General features: G+C 49.7%; 1 protein-coding gene across 1 annotated transcript; it reads right to left on the bottom strand.

Annotated features, from left to right (window-relative positions):
* Window positions 1–1,966: 1,966 nt before the first annotated feature.
* On the bottom strand, window positions 1,967–8,235 carry TVP23C (trans-golgi network vesicle protein 23 homolog C). The gene is made up of 7 exons (XM_068413215.1): window positions 8,191–8,235; window positions 7,389–7,471; window positions 6,354–6,498; window positions 5,760–5,849; window positions 5,084–5,215; window positions 4,867–4,995; window positions 1,967–3,877 (listed from the first exon to the last, which is right to left on the bottom strand). Exons 1-7 carry the CDS (start codon window positions 8,200–8,202, stop codon window positions 3,845–3,847), a joined length of 624 nt encoding a protein of 207 aa, XP_068269316.1. The 5' UTR covers window positions 8,203–8,235; the 3' UTR covers window positions 1,967–3,844.
* Window positions 8,236–16,645: the final 8,410 nt, after the last annotated feature.

Genomic DNA, 16,645 nt, shown 5'->3' with positions numbered 1-16,645 from the left:
CTAGAGAGAGTCCAGCGCAGAGCCACGAAGATGATTAAGGGAGTGGAACATCTCCCTTCTGAGGAGAGGCTGAGGGAGCTGGGTCTCTTTAGCTTGGAGAAGAGGAGACTGAGGGGTGACCTCATTAACGTTTTTAAATATGTAAAGGGCAAGTGTCATGAGGATGGAGCCAGGCTCTTCTCAGTGACATCCCTTGACAGGACAAGGGGCAATGGGTGCAAGCTGGAACACAGGAGGTTCCACTTAAATATGAGGAAAAACTTCTTTACGGTGAGGGTGACTGAACACTGGAACAGGCTGCCCAGAGAGGTTGTGGATTCTCCTTCTCTGGAGACATTCAAAACCCGCCTGGACGCGTTCCTGTGTGATATGGTCTAGGCAATCCTGCCCCGGCAGGGGGATTGGACTAGATGATCTTTCGAGGTCCCTTCCAATCCCGAACATTCTGTGATTCTGTGAACGTGCTACAGCACAGGGCTAGAAAAAGCACTGCTTCTGCCCCTACAATTGGGCACCTTCCCCAGGACTCCAGCACCCAGCCGGCTGCGCAGCGCAACGCCACGGTGGGCGAGGACAAACCACGGCTGGTCTGTGGCAGCAGGAGGGGACAGGTCCCTGCTGTGGCCAAAGAGCGACGGAGCAGCTCACTCCTGGGACACACGGGAAGGATGAGGCCTCGCACGCCCCAAAGCAGACAGCAAATGTCCCCCAGGGCCCGTTCTGTTCCCAGATCTGCGAGCAAACTCCCCACTGGCCCAAGACCCTCTGCTCCAAGGACTCAAAACGGCTCTGCCCGTTCAATGAGGATGATTCCAAACCCACCTTTCAGAACATCCGAGGTGTACTTTGCTATCTCAGAGCAAATAGTATTTTACTATTATTGCTCTTGCAGTATTTCTGCTCCTGTAAACCCTGGAAGTTCAGCCACCACCCAGGCCTGGAGGTCTTAGGTGGGGCCACCATTACACAGCTAATGCTCAAGAAACTGGCTTAGTGTGGATTCCTGAGGCGTGTCGAAAAAAGCGCAGAGAATTTCCCCGTTCTGCGGCAACTCCCACGTCCTGCTGCACAGGAAACCCCAGCAGACAGCGAGTGAAAAATCAAACGAGATTCACGCCCAACTGGAGAAGCGATAAGAAATTTGGTTCCGATCCACGCCGTGGAGAAACGCAATAAAATGCCAGCTTCTCAGAAGCCAAAAGACTGAATGTTTGCCAAGAGGCTAAAAATAAGCCAGAGGGCTATATTTAAAGGCACGTACTAATAAATGCCTCTGGCCTTGATTAAATAAACTGCAGCTTCCAGAAAAGCACTCTCTATTTTCCAGCAGTTTGGGGGGAGCTTTGGCAGCAAGAGAATAAACATTAAGTCCAAAACTTTCAACACATTTTAAAACAACGACCTCGTGGCTGGAGCTGTGCCGGAGTCAGGGCCGTCCCTCCGACAGCAGTGGCAAACTGGGGGCTTGTCGGACGGGAGCAGAACGGATTTCCACTCCATCGCACCGGCCAGGTGCTGCACTTGTGCATCCCCACGGGGCTGTGGAAGCATCGTTACTTCAGTGATTGACTTCATTTTGCCTGTTTACATTAATTCCTTAGAAATATTTCATCCTTTCCACGTAAATGGGGACTAGAAGTTCAAGCATTTATGGTAGCATGCTGCCACCTGCCAGGAGCGAGCCAGGGACGGGGGCAGAGGGACCCTCCGAAGCGGCCTCTCAGCCACCCCAGCCGAGCCTTATAGAGTGACAATTACTTCAGCTCTGCACCACAACGACTCAGGCACGCTTACGAAGAAAGTGTTTGCACAGGGAAAACTGTCCGAGACCCCTGGGTGAAAGGAACTGTGCCAGAGCTCGCTAAACAGCACCCTTTAAATTGACAAGTAACCCCTGTTAAAACTACCTTACAAGAACAGAGTGTATAAATAGAGCTCAGCCAGGAATCACAGAAGGGCTATCTGCTCTGGTTAAACAAAGCATTATTTTAATTTCAAGATTTTATAAATACATATTTACAAAAGGAAGGTATAAATCCAAAGAGTTAAACAAATGTACAGCTCCCAAGTATTGCTACAGTACAGGGAGAGAAATCATGGTAATGCAATCCCACAATTTACAATACCAATTATTCAGAAAGAAACCACGTTCTTGATTTAAAATACCTCACCCGAAGTTTACAATATCCGACGCCGCGAAAGCACAATGTGCCCTGAACAGAATCACACGACAAGAAGGAACTGACCCCTCTCGTACAGCTGTTCACACAAAGCACACCCCTTTCTGCAGTCTCAATGAACGCTGCAAGACAACATTTCATCACCCTACAAACGGCTTTCCCAGGCCACAGCCTCCTTGGGGGCACGGCTCAAGGACAGCACACTGCACGGATTCAAGAAATACACACCCATGTCGGTCCTGTTCCCGGCGACCCCGTGCCAAGGGGCTGGTGAGGAAACTGCAGATCCCCTCACCCTACACCCTCCTGGCCAGAGGAAAAGCCTCGCTGCAACAAAGGCACGTGACTGCGCAGCACCGACACGGTGCCGGATGGCATCGCTTTAACAGCGCTGGTCAGACAACCACCACTCTCTGATTCACTCTCTCTCTGAAATGGTGCCTGCAGCCTTCCTCAGAAACGGGTTTTACTCTTGCTACGCTCTCCATACAGACGCAGGCCTACAGGTAGCAGAGGGACTTCCCATAAATCCACGCGTTTACGATATTACTGAGACCCCCAAGAGCGCTGCAGATAAATAAGAGCGCCTCAGATGTCACCTGCAGTTTCCACGAGACTTCAATCATCTGCCCCCTAAGCCAAGAGCCCCTCTAGTGTCTGCAAAGTGAAAGAAATAGGTGCAACGCTGTCAGCACTCTGCATGTAAACACGCCAGGATATCTTATGGCATTCACACCACCAGCCTCATATACTGCACTGTGGTTTTATCGGGTGTTATTATGATATACCAATACATCCTATGGATAACTGTGCTAGTCCCATAGTCATTATAAGAAATATTCTGGGCTTGTTGCTGATGATGAGCTACTGGCATGGAATTAAGATCCGTTTTCCATCTTTATTACATGTGCTAAATAGAAGTTACCACAGCAAGACCTTTGTCAGCTATTGAATGTTCACCCAGTGGAGAAGAGAGTGGACTGCCCCGACGACAGTGGAAGGGGCAATTGCAGGCTTAGCTCAGCTGGAGATAAATAAAAGCTGCAGATAAACAAAAGAGTGCCTCAGATGTCACGTTCTGCAGTTTCCACAAGACTTCAATAATCTTCCCACTAAGCCCACAGCAACATTTCCTTTAGATGTCCTTCACCACAACCACCCCAGCGCCGTGCAAATCACAGAGTGAGAGAGATGTGGAGCCCAAAGAGCGCTGTCTAAACCTCCTCACAGAAGCAGCAACAACCTTCAAGAACAAAACGCAGCAACTGAAACTATTTGAGGCACCAACTGCTGGAGGAGTCAGGGGAGTTCTTGGATAACAGAAGGCTCGGCTTGTGCATGGTTTTTCTGAAGAATGGGCAGCAATTTTCCCTTAGTTCATCCAGTAGTTCTAAACCTGTATGACAGCCACCTAGGATAGTTTTTAATTTAAAGTTTAGGCAAATTAATTCTAACTCATCAAACTAAAGAAAGGACTTAAACACAAACTGCTAGTGGAAAGATCGACTATAAGTTGCTAGCAGCGTTAACCTGAAGTCTTGCACGATTTATTTACTTCTTTTAATTCACACCTCACGTATGCAGCTCCCAAATCTCATGCTCAGAGCAACATTCTCTGTTGTCCACGCCTGTGAATCCGGTCTGGCTTGAGGCTTCCGCCACGCTCAGGATGCTGTTTGGTCCTCTTTAGCCACGGTCTGCAGAAGGCAAAAAAAGAAAACAAGAAGGAGTACAGGAGAACTACGTGACCCACTGCCGTGATTCTAGGGCAAGACCTTCATTTCTGCCAGAGACTGACACTGGTCTGGCCTTTGGTTGACCACCACAGTGGTAAAAGCATTCGGAAGCAATCGAGCTACAGAAGAGGACAACGCCAGCACAGATTGCCCAGAAAGGTTTAGCAGCGTTTGAGCTTCTGATCACACTAAGGACAGTCACTCCAGCAAACATCTGTGAACCTGTGGTAGCCAAACCACCTGTCCCCAGAGTCCCCGTGTAACACAGCCAGCCACGGTCAGGAAACCTGGAAAAAGCAGAAGTAACATGACAGCCTAGAGGCAGAACAGGGGCCGGTTGTGCCTCCTGTGGCAGGGACCTAGGGAAGGAAGGAAACCTGGCGCTGGGGCAGAAAAGGCTTGTTGAGAAGAGCTGGCTGGAAGGGAGAAAGAAGGTAAAAGGCAGTGGCAGCCCTTTCGGCTAAGAGCTATGCATGCTGCAGCTGTGCACTGGAGCACAAGGACCAATGCAACACCCCTCCAGATGCCTGGTTTTGTGGCTAGCACAACCTGCAGGGGAAGCAGTGCAAGGAAAGGAGTAATTTAGCAACGCGTTATCCAAGAGCAGCAGTTTATCAAAAGCTATTTCACTCTGTGACCACTTTCACTGTGTTCCTTATTCCCAATATACCGGCCATATTCCAGTAACTTCCAGGGCACTTGTCCATGGCACCAGCAAATAATACGAGCTCACGAGACACTGCGAACGGAACTTGATGCCAGTAATTAGCAAGTTACTCTGTGACTTAACTAAGGGGGCTCAAATTCCCAAGGAAGTCAGGTATGAAGGGTCCCCCTGCAGAAACTCTACGTAACAACTTTTTCAGTCTTTCCTTTCATGCCTAGGCAGGAAGGAAGTTTATGGACAGAAAAATATGACCGGAGGGTTTCCAAACCCCTGGAAATCTTACCTGCCGCAAGAACTGCTTTCCGAGATAGTTGGTCGCCATGCTCCTCAAGTTCTTTCTATTGCCAACTTTACACCTGATATACCCATAAAGGTTGGCTCCCTGAAGCACCACTCCCATCACAACCACCGCCTAAGACACAGGAAAATAAAGTCACTAATTCGCACCACCTTGCTTGTAACATGTAAGATCTGTTACTGCGTTGAGGGAATCAACTCACCAGCCATTTCACTTTGAAAGAAAAGAGAGCGCTGAAAGCAAATATCACCCAGATCACAGGACAGGTAATGAGACCTAACCAGAAAATTCGGGACTCTGCTTCTGAGGAGGTTTTACTCCCTTGTGCTGATACCTAAAACAAAAAGGAAATGGAGGTTAACAGGCTGCTCCACTGCATAGATCACGCTGTCATTAAAAACAGTCCAGAACCTACAAGCCCCGTTTTTGCCTCCACACAAGAATCCTGGGTGCTTTCAAGATCAATTTCTACATCACATAAACATCTTTCTGCAACAGAAGATGCTTCCATTTAAGGGACCCTTTTGTCAATTTTCAATCAGAAACAGTGGAGGCAGCAGCATTAAATCCTCTTGGCATGCTTGGGGCTAAAAAGTAGGTTACTGACGTGACACAGGAACCTTGACTGTATTTTATGTGGCACTTTTAGGTTACTTACATTAAGCCAGATCAACATATCATGAGAATTTTTAAAGAATTCAACGATCAAAAAGCTCATTCAGCAGCCTACGTGAAACACGCCCGTGGTTATTGATCCGTGGCTGGAAGTAAATGTCTACATTGTGCAATTTACCATCACAAGCAGAACTGCCAATTAACAGGGGTTTCATAGAACAGAAACAATTAAAAGAGGAAAAAAAGTGAAAAAAAAAATTTACCTTCCTGGCTTCAAATACCCAGTGACTTCTACCATCATCATCCACCTGGTTCCACCAGCGAAGGCCAACCATCAGTCGCCCTGTGACATTCTGAAACAGAAGAAAGGCAACGAGCTTTTGATCTTCTGCTAAAAGAAACCATTTGCCAAAGCCCAGCTGTTTGAGCAGTGATTTTCACTGATGCTCGTTTGCCTCATATTTGGGAAAACAAGATTACATGGCTCTTATGTCCACAACAATCTATTTTCTGGTATGTCCAGTACAATAACAAATCACTGTAATAATATAAAGGGAGTGATTTCAGAAATCACTATCAGATTTGAAAGTGATCTGATAACGAAGCCTGTGCTGCCTTCAAAGAAAGCCTCATATATGTTCTCCATTTGCTTTTCAAAAAGCAGGCAGGTACACAGAGGTTTAAGAGTTATTATTTCATTAACACTTTGCAATACATCACAGTACTGGAGGGCATCGTGGGTATCAGGCTGTTGGAAAGGTGCACAGAAGTTACATTTTTGGTGATACGAATATCACTCTCTTCAATTATTCTTATATCGCAAGACAAAAATAACAAAAAGCCTAAGAGGAACTTACCTTTACAGCCCAAAAGTCACAGGACAAGAGGAGGATAATTGTCACCATGCAGGCAATAAAGCTGCTAGTTAAGAGCTCACAGAGCAGATAGACAACAATCGCACTGACTCGGAAGAACAAGTGGAAGAACGACGCCACTGGATGCCTGGAATGAAGTACAGCACAGTCACAGCTCCTTCAGACAGGACTGAAGCAATTTCAGAGAAACAACATTGCCATGGCGACCTCCCGCCAACTCACAGGACAAGGACCAGCATCACAACATGAACCCCATCTGCAACGACTGCTGAAAATATGGGAAATAAACTGACTAGAAGCTCATCACGAGGAAGACACGTTCTACATGCAGTGACATCCCACGTGCAGACAGCATTTGGGGTGGAAGGGGACAGGGAGTTTTACCTAGTGATCAACGTAAGGCGATTTTTACAGGGTAAATTGAAAAAGGTTCTGACAGAGGAAACACCTCTGAAGGAAAGATCACTCTTCTCAACACGGCAGACTGGCCCTTCTTTCCGCTTTCTGCAGTTTCCAGGTCAGAAATGTGCTGTACAGAGCCAGGGTCACCACAGCACTTGTACATGGACGCTGCTCTGGGGCAGGAGTTTGGGCAGGAGAAGGAAGGCGGTGGCTGGACCAGCTACGCCAGGAGATGGCAGGCAGCAGGGCAGCACCAGACATAATCAAGAACAAAGGCTGGGGAAGAGATAACAGACTCGCCCAGAACCAGCACTCAACATGGTGAGAACCTCCTGTTACACAGAGCCATCGTGTCAGTGTCCTGACATCCCTGACATGCAGGAAGGCAAACAGATATTAAACGTGAGGGCAGCCAGAGGCACGAAGGCACAGAACTACAAATGCTGGTTGAGCTCCTGCAACTGGCACCCTCAGTTACCCAGAGGTTACTCTCCGTTACCTCTAACCCAATCCAGAAGGTATTTGCCATGATGCATTTTGATGCAGTATGGCAGCCCTTCCTTCCTCAGGCTTCTGCCTAGAACTCATCTAGAAACTCTCTCTGTACTCACTGACCTTATTTTCGACTTTTTTGATCTCCTGGATACATCATCATCTGCATCAAAGAGAGACACGTCCTCAATGTCATCATTGCTGTCCTGGAGTGGGGAACAGATGCAGAGAGTTATATCAGAAAAATGAATCTCTTTTCATCTTCCAGCAGGGACAGTTATGATTACCCAGAATATTATGATGGCACCTTAAGATCAAAATGAATTTGGGAAGAACGTGAAGATTTAATCACATACAGAAGAAAAAATTGCAGTAAGTGAATTCTGTTCTATTCCATGTTTTGATGTGTGCTTTGCAGACATCGACACGAACTCAGAGCGTGAGCCCAAGGCCCCTTTCTGCACCCAGGCCGCTCCTGTCACAGCCCACTCGGGGGTCCTTTATTCTCCACTCCTCGAGAGCTCTCCCCCTTGTACAACAGCTCGCCCTGCGCCAGGCCCCGGGCTCACCCCTCCCGCACGGCACTGACCGCGCTGCTCACGGAGCCACAACCGCTGGCGTTCATGGCCAGGGCACAGCTCCCTCGCAGGCCCAGCACAGCGCCAGCACCAGCCCTGCCGAGCGCCCTCACCCACACCGCGCTCCCTGCGGCGCGGCCCGGCCCGGCCCCGGGCGCTCTCCGCCACGTACCCACCAGCAGCCCCGCACCGCCTCACACCGCACCGGGGCTGCGAGCGGGCCGGGACCGACTCCCGCTGCGCTCTGCGGCGCCCCGGGGGCTGCGAGCCTGGGGCAGCAGAAGGCGCCGGGCCCTCTCGCCCCCCCCGGGCCTCCCCGGCCCCGCTCCCGGCCGCAGCCCCCTCACCTGCCGCAGCATGGCGGGAGCGCCCCCACTTCCGCCTCCCGCGGGACGTCACCGCCGCCGGCCAATCACAAAGCGCGTCGCGACGCTCCGCGTCCCCGCGCGTGCGCGCTGGAGGAACTGAGCGCGAGAGGCGGCCGCGGGCCTGGGGTGTGTCTGTGCGGGCCGCGGCCCCGCCGTGAGGGGCATAAAGATCGTCCCGTTCCACCCCCCTGCCACAGGCAGGGACACCTTCCACCAGACCAGGTTACTCCAAGCCCCATCCAACCTGGCCTTGAACACTGCTAGGGAGGGGGCAGCCACAGCTTCTCTGGGCAACCTGGGCCAGGGTCTCACCACCCTCACAGCAAAGAATTTCTTCCTAATATCTCATCTAAATCTCCCCTCTTTCAGTTTAAAACCATTCCCCCTCGTCCTGTCACTCCACGCCCTTGTAAAAAAGCCCCTCTCCTGCTTTCCTGTAGCCCCTTCAGGTGCTGGAAGGTGCTAGAAGGTCTCCCCGGAGCCTTCTCTTCTCCAGGCTGAACAGCCCCAGCTCTCTCAGCCTGTCTCCAGAGCAGAGGGGCTCCAGCCCTCTGAGCATCTCCGTGGCCTCCTCTGGACTCGCTCCAACAGCTCCGTGTCCTTCTGTTGGGGCCCCAGAGCTGGACGCAGCACTGCAGGGGGGGTCTCACGAGAGCGGAGCAGAGGGGCAGAATCCCCTCCTCGCCCTGCTGGCCACGCTGCTGGGGATGCAGCCCAGGACACGGTTGGCAAAGTGGGGTTGTCAGGTGGGGTTGGTCAGAGGGAGCTGTGAGAGGAAAAGGGGCTTTTCTGAAGCCTCACCTGCCCTGGCCTGGCCTGTCCCTGAAGAAGAGCCACCGAGGAGCAAACACCATTATAGTGCCAGGTTTGGGGGTTTGAGCCCCCCTCGTCATTCCCACAGGGCTGGTGAGTGTCTGTCATCTCACACAAGCTGGTACCTTCTGCAAGAGCTGCCTGCACACGCCAGCCAGCTTCTGCTTTGCTGGGTCTCTTCCAGAGTAGTTCTGTAATAAAAATCTCTGCTCCAGGCACAAGTCAAACAACAACAAAAAAATAATCACCACACAACTGGATGTCTAGGAAACGTGACAGAAAAAGCTCAAAGTGGAATAACACCCTCAGATTAGTATTTTTAGAACATGAGGAAAGACTGAGCAGCTGTGCTCCAAAAAAGCTTTTAAGCTTCAATTTTGACAAAACTTACAGAAAGTCACAGAGGTTGCAGGAAAAAAAGTGCAAGTTGATGGTGCCCTGGTTTTAAAGTTGCTCATTGCAGCGATGGCCGTGAGCGTACGCGAGGAGCAAAACCCGAGGATCCATGAGCAGCTGCGAGCTCACTCATGCACTGAGGAAACCAGCTGCAAACAGCTCACCTGAAACACGCTGCCCAATGTTTTATTGTCCATAAAGAATTTAGAAAACATTAATTAGGGAAGAAATTAGTAAATTTCCACTTCATTTATAAAGGAAGATGGCAAAGTTAACTATACGGTTATTCCTTCCAGTTGTTCTTCCATCTCTTTTGGCAAGCACAAAGGAACAGAGAGGTTGCCTTGCAATGAGTCACAACAGTGTTTTATCACTTGCTGCCAGTTTGAAGGATCCTGACTTGATCCTATTTGGAGCAAAAAGGGTCTCTCCCTCTCTGGATCACTCTTACCACAGCCGGTTCCAGCCGTAACTGCTCACTGGATGGGTCTGGCAGCCGCTGTATTCTTGAAGGACAATGTGTTCAGTTCAGATTTCGTTATTTTTGGGACTAGCTCATCCTTTGGTGTATTCATATGCCTTAAAAGAGATTGCAGACCTGTAAGACTGTGCTCTCTATCCCAAGTCATGCATCAAAGAAAAGACGTAGAAATCCAGAGCTTTTTAAGGACAAAAACGTCTGTAACTGGGCTGACCAAGGAGAACTTTGAGCTGTTTCAGTACTTCATCTGCTTCACTTCTCCCACACACTGGTAGGAGAGGGGAGAGCAAGCAAGGGGGACCCACGTGAGCTCTCCTTTAGCACTAGCACACGTCACCACCAACAGTCCCTGGTTTTTGGTTAAAAGTATCATCTTCTAAAGCAATAATGTGGAAGCATATGAAGCGCTGGTACCAATGATGCATTCTCGTTGGACTGTCTTCCCCGCGGTTTCTTTGCAAAAATCTAAAACTTGGCTGTGGTGCAGCATGAGAGACATGACAGAAATTACCGTCAGTGTTGCTGCCACACAGTTAATTTGTTGTTGTTGTTGGAGAAGCGCAAATTTCTGAGGACCGTGGAAGATACGCAGCACCTTTACATTACACTATCAAAAAGTAAAACAAACCAGAAGAAGTCAAGTAAAAATTCCACTGAAAAACCTCTGAAGGTAACAGTCATCTGTGTGGGTTTTTTTTCCTTTTGTTTTTTTAAAGCATATGGCCAAACATTTGCTTTGAAGAAACAGCAAAAGAAAAATCCTGATAGTACTTTAGGCTTTATTATTTTGTGATCAATACAGCATTTTCGCACGCTGTGGTTCCTCCCGGATGACCCCAAGGTGCTGTTTGGTACCAGGGACAGGACACACTCTGAGCGGGGGAGCAGGTCTCTGCTGCTGTCACCTTATTCAGGCATTGGCGTTGGACAAAGCTGCCTTCGACCCTTGGGACATTTCCACCCACCACCCTGGTACCTGCTGGGGGGCAGCAAAGCATCAGGTGCTCGTGTATACTGTCCCCAAAACTCAGCTGGGGCCCCGGACCCCACAGCTGGAGCCACCCAGGAGGAAGATCAAGGCATGGAGCTGTGACAATCCCCAGATGTGCAGACTGTAACCCCGGGGCTCAAACTCACCCATGCTCCAGGGTGAATATCCCCGCTCATTTATAAAGAGCTCCGGCACCTGCCAGTGCCCTAAGTGACACAGCCCTCCCTTTCCTGACCTCAAAGTCTGTAGTGGATTCAAATTAACACTTTATTTCTATGTGACACCTGAAAAACCTCAGCAGAGAGCCACCGTAGAAATAAGTGTACGACACAGCAAGTCAGAAGACGTAATGTTCATCATGTAAAGACCTGGCTGTTCAATTGTCTTTCTCACACATCTTAATGTTTTATTTTATTTTTTCTAATTTAGAAAGGGCAGATACAGAGTTATTAGGATCACTGCTATCCTAAGTCTGATACACACGATCTAATCTCACGGTGCGTGATCCAGCCATGAACAAGTCCTTTCGCTTCAATACTGCCTGCATACAGTTTTGTTTTCATCTCTGTATAAAGACGGTATTAAAAAAGTCCGCTTTGCTGACCTAGTTAACAAGTGCATTTTATACGCTCACTGAAGTCAGCACGCCAGTTCACAGGCAACCCAAAGCTGTTCCTGATAACCACAATACTATATAAAAACTTGATTTACTTTTTATATCTGTGCTGTTGACTCTTTTAACCCTCTCTTGCTCCTTTTCTGTTCACCCTGCGAAGCGCCAGGCACCATTCCTCTGCTGAAATACAGACACTGCCAGCTATGACCAGCACTCAGGTAAAAGCACCTTTTGTTCAGAATATACAGACACAATTTGCTGTGACATCAGTACAGTCAGGATAATATTATCTACACTTTGTGGGTGACACAAGCACAGCATCAATGCACTAGTTACAGCAAAACTCAGTGGAAACCATCGTGCCACCGCTCTGCCTGTCTTTCTCTCTGCTTGCGAGTGCATCCCGTCCTGCACAACACCAGCGCTGCCCACAGCTCCCCCAGCTTGTCACCTTTTCACACCCCAAGGCCAAGTGCACAGAAAGGTCAGCGTCATTCCAAAATGAATTGATAGCAAAACAACCTCCGCTTAGTTACCTTCATGAGTGACTTCATGTACAGTGTGTGGCATCTTCCCATACGTTAACTCCCTTCCAGTGCATCCCTGACGCCTGGCGCCCGGCTTTGCATCCACTGTGCTGAGCTAAAGCCGATCGCAGCAGGACTTGGTCCAGCTCTGCCTTTGTAGGTAAATCCACCCCACCTCTCTTGGCTTGAGCATCTTGCGAGTGCCTGAGCACCTGCACCTGCAGGGAGATGCTGATTTCTTGGCTCCAAATACGAAGACAACACTCTACTCCCCCTCACACCAGCATGACTAAAAAGGCATCAGCCTTTCCGTGATGTTTTTCCACCAGGCTTCCTCTGTTAGATGCTTTTTTCCAGGGAGGTTGTGCCAAAGAGCCTCTGGCTGCAGCTGTGCTGGGCTTGCTCCCAATTTCTTGTGAGCAAGTGCCATCCTGTGGCTAAGTGGGAAATCCTTACTGCTTCGTGTGTGAAAACTAACGTCAGGCAAAGCCACCTTGGACAACTATAATCCCGGTACCATGGCACAGACGTGCTGCAATAAGGCTGATTCCCAACCTCCCACCCGTGCTCATCCCCAGCCCACAGGGCATTTCAGCAGCAAATCTGAATTACAACAGTCCAGCTCCCACATCTTCATTAGTTTCTGGCTTGTTCGTAGTTTTACATGGACACTTAGATTTTATTACCTGACTGTTATTATTCTTTGGGAGCCCCTATTGTTATTTTTGACTGTTAGCAAGGTCTGGCTTAATCCCAGGGTTTGGAAGTTGAAGATGACACTAAAATAAACAAACCAAAGCTAATCACCACCCGACTGTATGGAAAGTTTCACTGACTTTCATCTCAAACCAGACCTGCGGCTGAAATGACCATGGACGTGACCGTGGGCAGGAGTGTCCTGCCTCGGACCTCTAATGGAAGAGAATAACGGAGAGATATCTGGAGCACTGGCCCAGATACTCAAAGCTAGACAACTGGACAGGTCTTTGTCTTCCCAATTCAAGCCAATTTAGGTCCTGAGCATTAATGGAAATCAAGGACATCTAGGGGCTTTATCCACAAAACCAGAGAAATAGAAACCACTACCTTTAATTTCTTATTTAATACAAATTAGATTTTAAGCTGCTTCCCAGCTGGGTGGCCCCTGCATGTCCTGGTGCCTGGGGCTGCTCCTCCCCAGATGCAGGACTTGGCCCTTCCCCTTGCTGAACTCCACGAGGTCTCTCTCAGCCCATCTCCAGCTAGACTTGGTGCAGCTGATCACCACCCTCTGGGCTCAGCTGCTCAGCCAGTTATCAGCCAGTGTATCTGCAATATACAGTTTGATTGCAGAACTGGAAGATTTGTGATACACACTATTAAATAACTCTGATTTTAAAAAAATAACATCACAGTGTTACAATTCAAACGGGGCCTGTTTATGTGCAGTTGCATTTCCTGGTGATGGCAGACCCTGAATGCAGGTGTCCTGTGACTTTTGAGAGTATTTTTTAATAAATAATTAAAGCACTGAATCAGCAGCGTGTTTCTGTGCATGTCAGCTGTAAGAATGTGAAGAATACTACTGATTTCTCTGTTACTCAGGTGGAAAATGACAGTGCCTGTCTTGACAAACGTCTTGAATTTATACCAAACCTTTCCAAAAAGGTACAAAGGATTTACAAAAGCCTAAAAATGACAGAACCCTTGAAACGCAACAGCACATCTGCCAGATCACCAGCTCCGTTGCCCTTCTCTGGACTCGCTCCAGCACCTCAAGGTCTTTCTTGCAGTGAGGGGCCCAAAACTGAACACAGGATTTGAGGTGTGGCCTCACCAGTGCTGAGTACAGGGGGATGATCCCGGCCCTCCAAGGACAGGTGATATCCTCCTGCCTAGTGCACAGTCTCTTTCAGTTCGTGTTAAGTTCAGCTACTTTGCAAGTCTCAGCTGGGAGAAATTGAGAGGATTTTTGGAGCTCAGGGGAATCCAGCACAGCCCCAGCAAGGCAGGATCTGTCCTGCACTGACAACCTCAAAAGGCACAAAAGGTAAAACCACCACAGCACCAGCACCCCCAAACAGTGAACCCCAGCCCTGGCTGCGAGTGTTTTATAAACGAAGCATCACCTGAAGCTCTGTTCCGTGTCCCAGTGTCCCCACGCCCAGGAGCAGACAAGCCTGCTTGTCCCTGGCTCCCCCGCACAGCCGGGGCGGCCACCGGCCCCACCAACTATCCCCGCCACATCGCGGCTGCTGGGGGACACCCGCTACCGCACACCCCTGCCCGCCCCGCTGTGTTACTGCTCATAGCTGCTCCTCCACAGAGCTGCCGCATGGCACCCGGTGGGTTTCAGGGGGACCAGGGCCACCTCCTCGGCTCTGCTCAGGCAGCGAGGATGGGAGCCCGCAGGCAGGGCAAGGGCTGGGGGCACAGAGCCCCCGGAGCACAAGTCAGCTGGAAAGTAAAGCAAAGGGGTGTAAAAAGTCCCCGGGGAAGTGGGAGCAGCATCAGCCTTTGGACACCAGAGTAGTTGGTCTTTAGATACAGAAGCCCAGAGGCAATAAACATAAGCTGGACAGTGCTGATGAGGGAGGTGTTTGGGAAGAGATGGTGCAAAGATGTTTCACAATCAGCTTGCTTCGGTCAAACGCACATTTTTTACTTAGTTTCCCACGTTCCAAGCTTCCCCAGGTTGAAAAAACCACCTTATTTAGTGATCTAATGAGTCCAAAATGCATGTAGAATAAAAGTAAAGGCTGGTTCATCCCTCATTTGGGAGAAGGTAGGAGGATTAACTGGGTCATAAACTTCTGATAAGACGACAGAGCATTGCAGAACAGCCCAGGTAGGCAGCAACAGACTCCACCTCCCCAAGGACTCCCCCCCCTCATCCCTTGCAAAGACGGGCACAAACACATCAGGACGGCAGGGCCACGTACCTGGGGCTCGCTCTGTGCGTGGCAGGTCTGGGGCTCTCACTGTGCCCGTTTGGCTCTTTCACTTGCTGTGGGCAGGATTGGAAAAGTCGGCGCTGGACGGGCAGGGGATGCGCTCTGCCCTGCGGAGATCTCATTGCTGCCGGCGTGGTGGTTGCAGGTTTGGCACACGCAAATGGCAGCCCTGTGAGCCCAGACTGCCATGCCACGCACATCCCCAGGCGGGGTTTTAGTGCAAGTCTTTGGAAGAGCAGGGCTCCAGCCTCAGCTGTATCTTCTCCAGTGCAGGGTTCTTTTCCTGCCACAAAAAGCTACTTACAGCAAATCCACCCCTTTTCACCAGTTCCAAACCCAGCTACAGGCTCTCTCTGTGTGCTTTCTTGGTTAATTAAATCAAAACTTGGAGCTCCCCACTGACAGACCACAGCCCCTCCCGGCGATGCATTTCACTCCCTGTGCACAGAATGCTCTTCTTACAGCAGTGTCTAGGAAGTAATATTTTCTTGCAAAACGGTCCATTTGGGATGGCAGCACCCACCCCTGAGAAGCTGCTGTCCCAGGGTGACAGAAGCCTCCAGCATCCCCAGTCTCACCTACCTCCAGGAGGGTTCTGGAGGGAGCAGCCACCTCTCCCTGGGGCAGGCTCCTGTTTGCAAGGAGGTGCAAGCACCCCAAGAAGGCAACATCCATCAAAACCAGCCCTGAGACCCTCATATAACCCCCCCATTACCTCCAGTCCCAGCCATCATAGAGACCCCAAGCCCCACTGCTGAGACACTACTCTCTGCAACAAGCCTAGCCCCCTGCCCAGGGCGAACAGGAGAGCTGGGAGCACGTCCCACACCACCAGCTGCTCTCAGATAACCCCAGAGGCACTTTATCAGCAGCACATGAGTACACAGAGCTGAACTGGGTATTTGCTAGAGGTAAACACTGACATGAAGGACCTCAGAGCACAGCCCAGCAGCTGAGATAGCAAGCTCAGTGTGCCTATAAATATATATATATATATATTTTTTTTTTTTAACTCCTTCTACTCTCCCACATACCCATCCCAAGCCTCAGCTCCTCCATGCTCCAACCCAGCCCTTTTATTGGAAACTTCTGCTCCTTCCCCATCTAAAATCACTTTGCTGCTGCTAGAGCTCAGGTGGCTGTGCCCCTCCCCGGTGCAGGCAGGGCTGCCTGCCTGGGGAGCCCTCCCCAAGGTCAGAGCTGTGGGAGTTTCGTGTTTTGAAGCAAGCAATAAATTCCTGAGATGTGTAAGATTCATTTGAAGATTAAAGCAGGGGAGGCAAATCAGCTAAAACAAACTGAATGTTTTCCTGGCTCAATCTGTCCTGAGACACACAAAACCTGGGAAAGATGAAGATACCCTGGGAGCGGACGTGGAGCTGAAGTCCCATGTCTGGGAAGTTTGTACTGGGAAGAACTGGATGCAATAGGAAACATACTGGTTTTCTTAGGCCTGGAGACACGTTCAGCTGCCCGCAGGTAGAAGGAGGAGCCCAAGGCATTGCTGAGGCTGGGTAGGATGACCATATATCTGGGTCATTTGTCTCTTACGCAGGCATTTAAAGAGAAAACCCTTTTTTTTCAAGTCCAAATATTTCGGAATAAAGGCTGGAGCGTACCTGGGGGCTAGCAAGTAAATCCCTCTTTGTGCAGGGGTGGTTAAGGCTTTGACTTTGG

The sequence above is a fragment of the Nyctibius grandis genome, chromosome 15 (assembly GCF_013368605.1).
Source record: "Nyctibius grandis isolate bNycGra1 chromosome 15, bNycGra1.pri, whole genome shotgun sequence".
NCBI lineage: Eukaryota > Metazoa > Chordata > Aves > Nyctibiiformes > Nyctibiidae > Nyctibius > Nyctibius grandis.
Note: the sequence above shows the minus strand (reverse complement) of the source record. Positions and strands in the feature narration are given on the sequence as shown.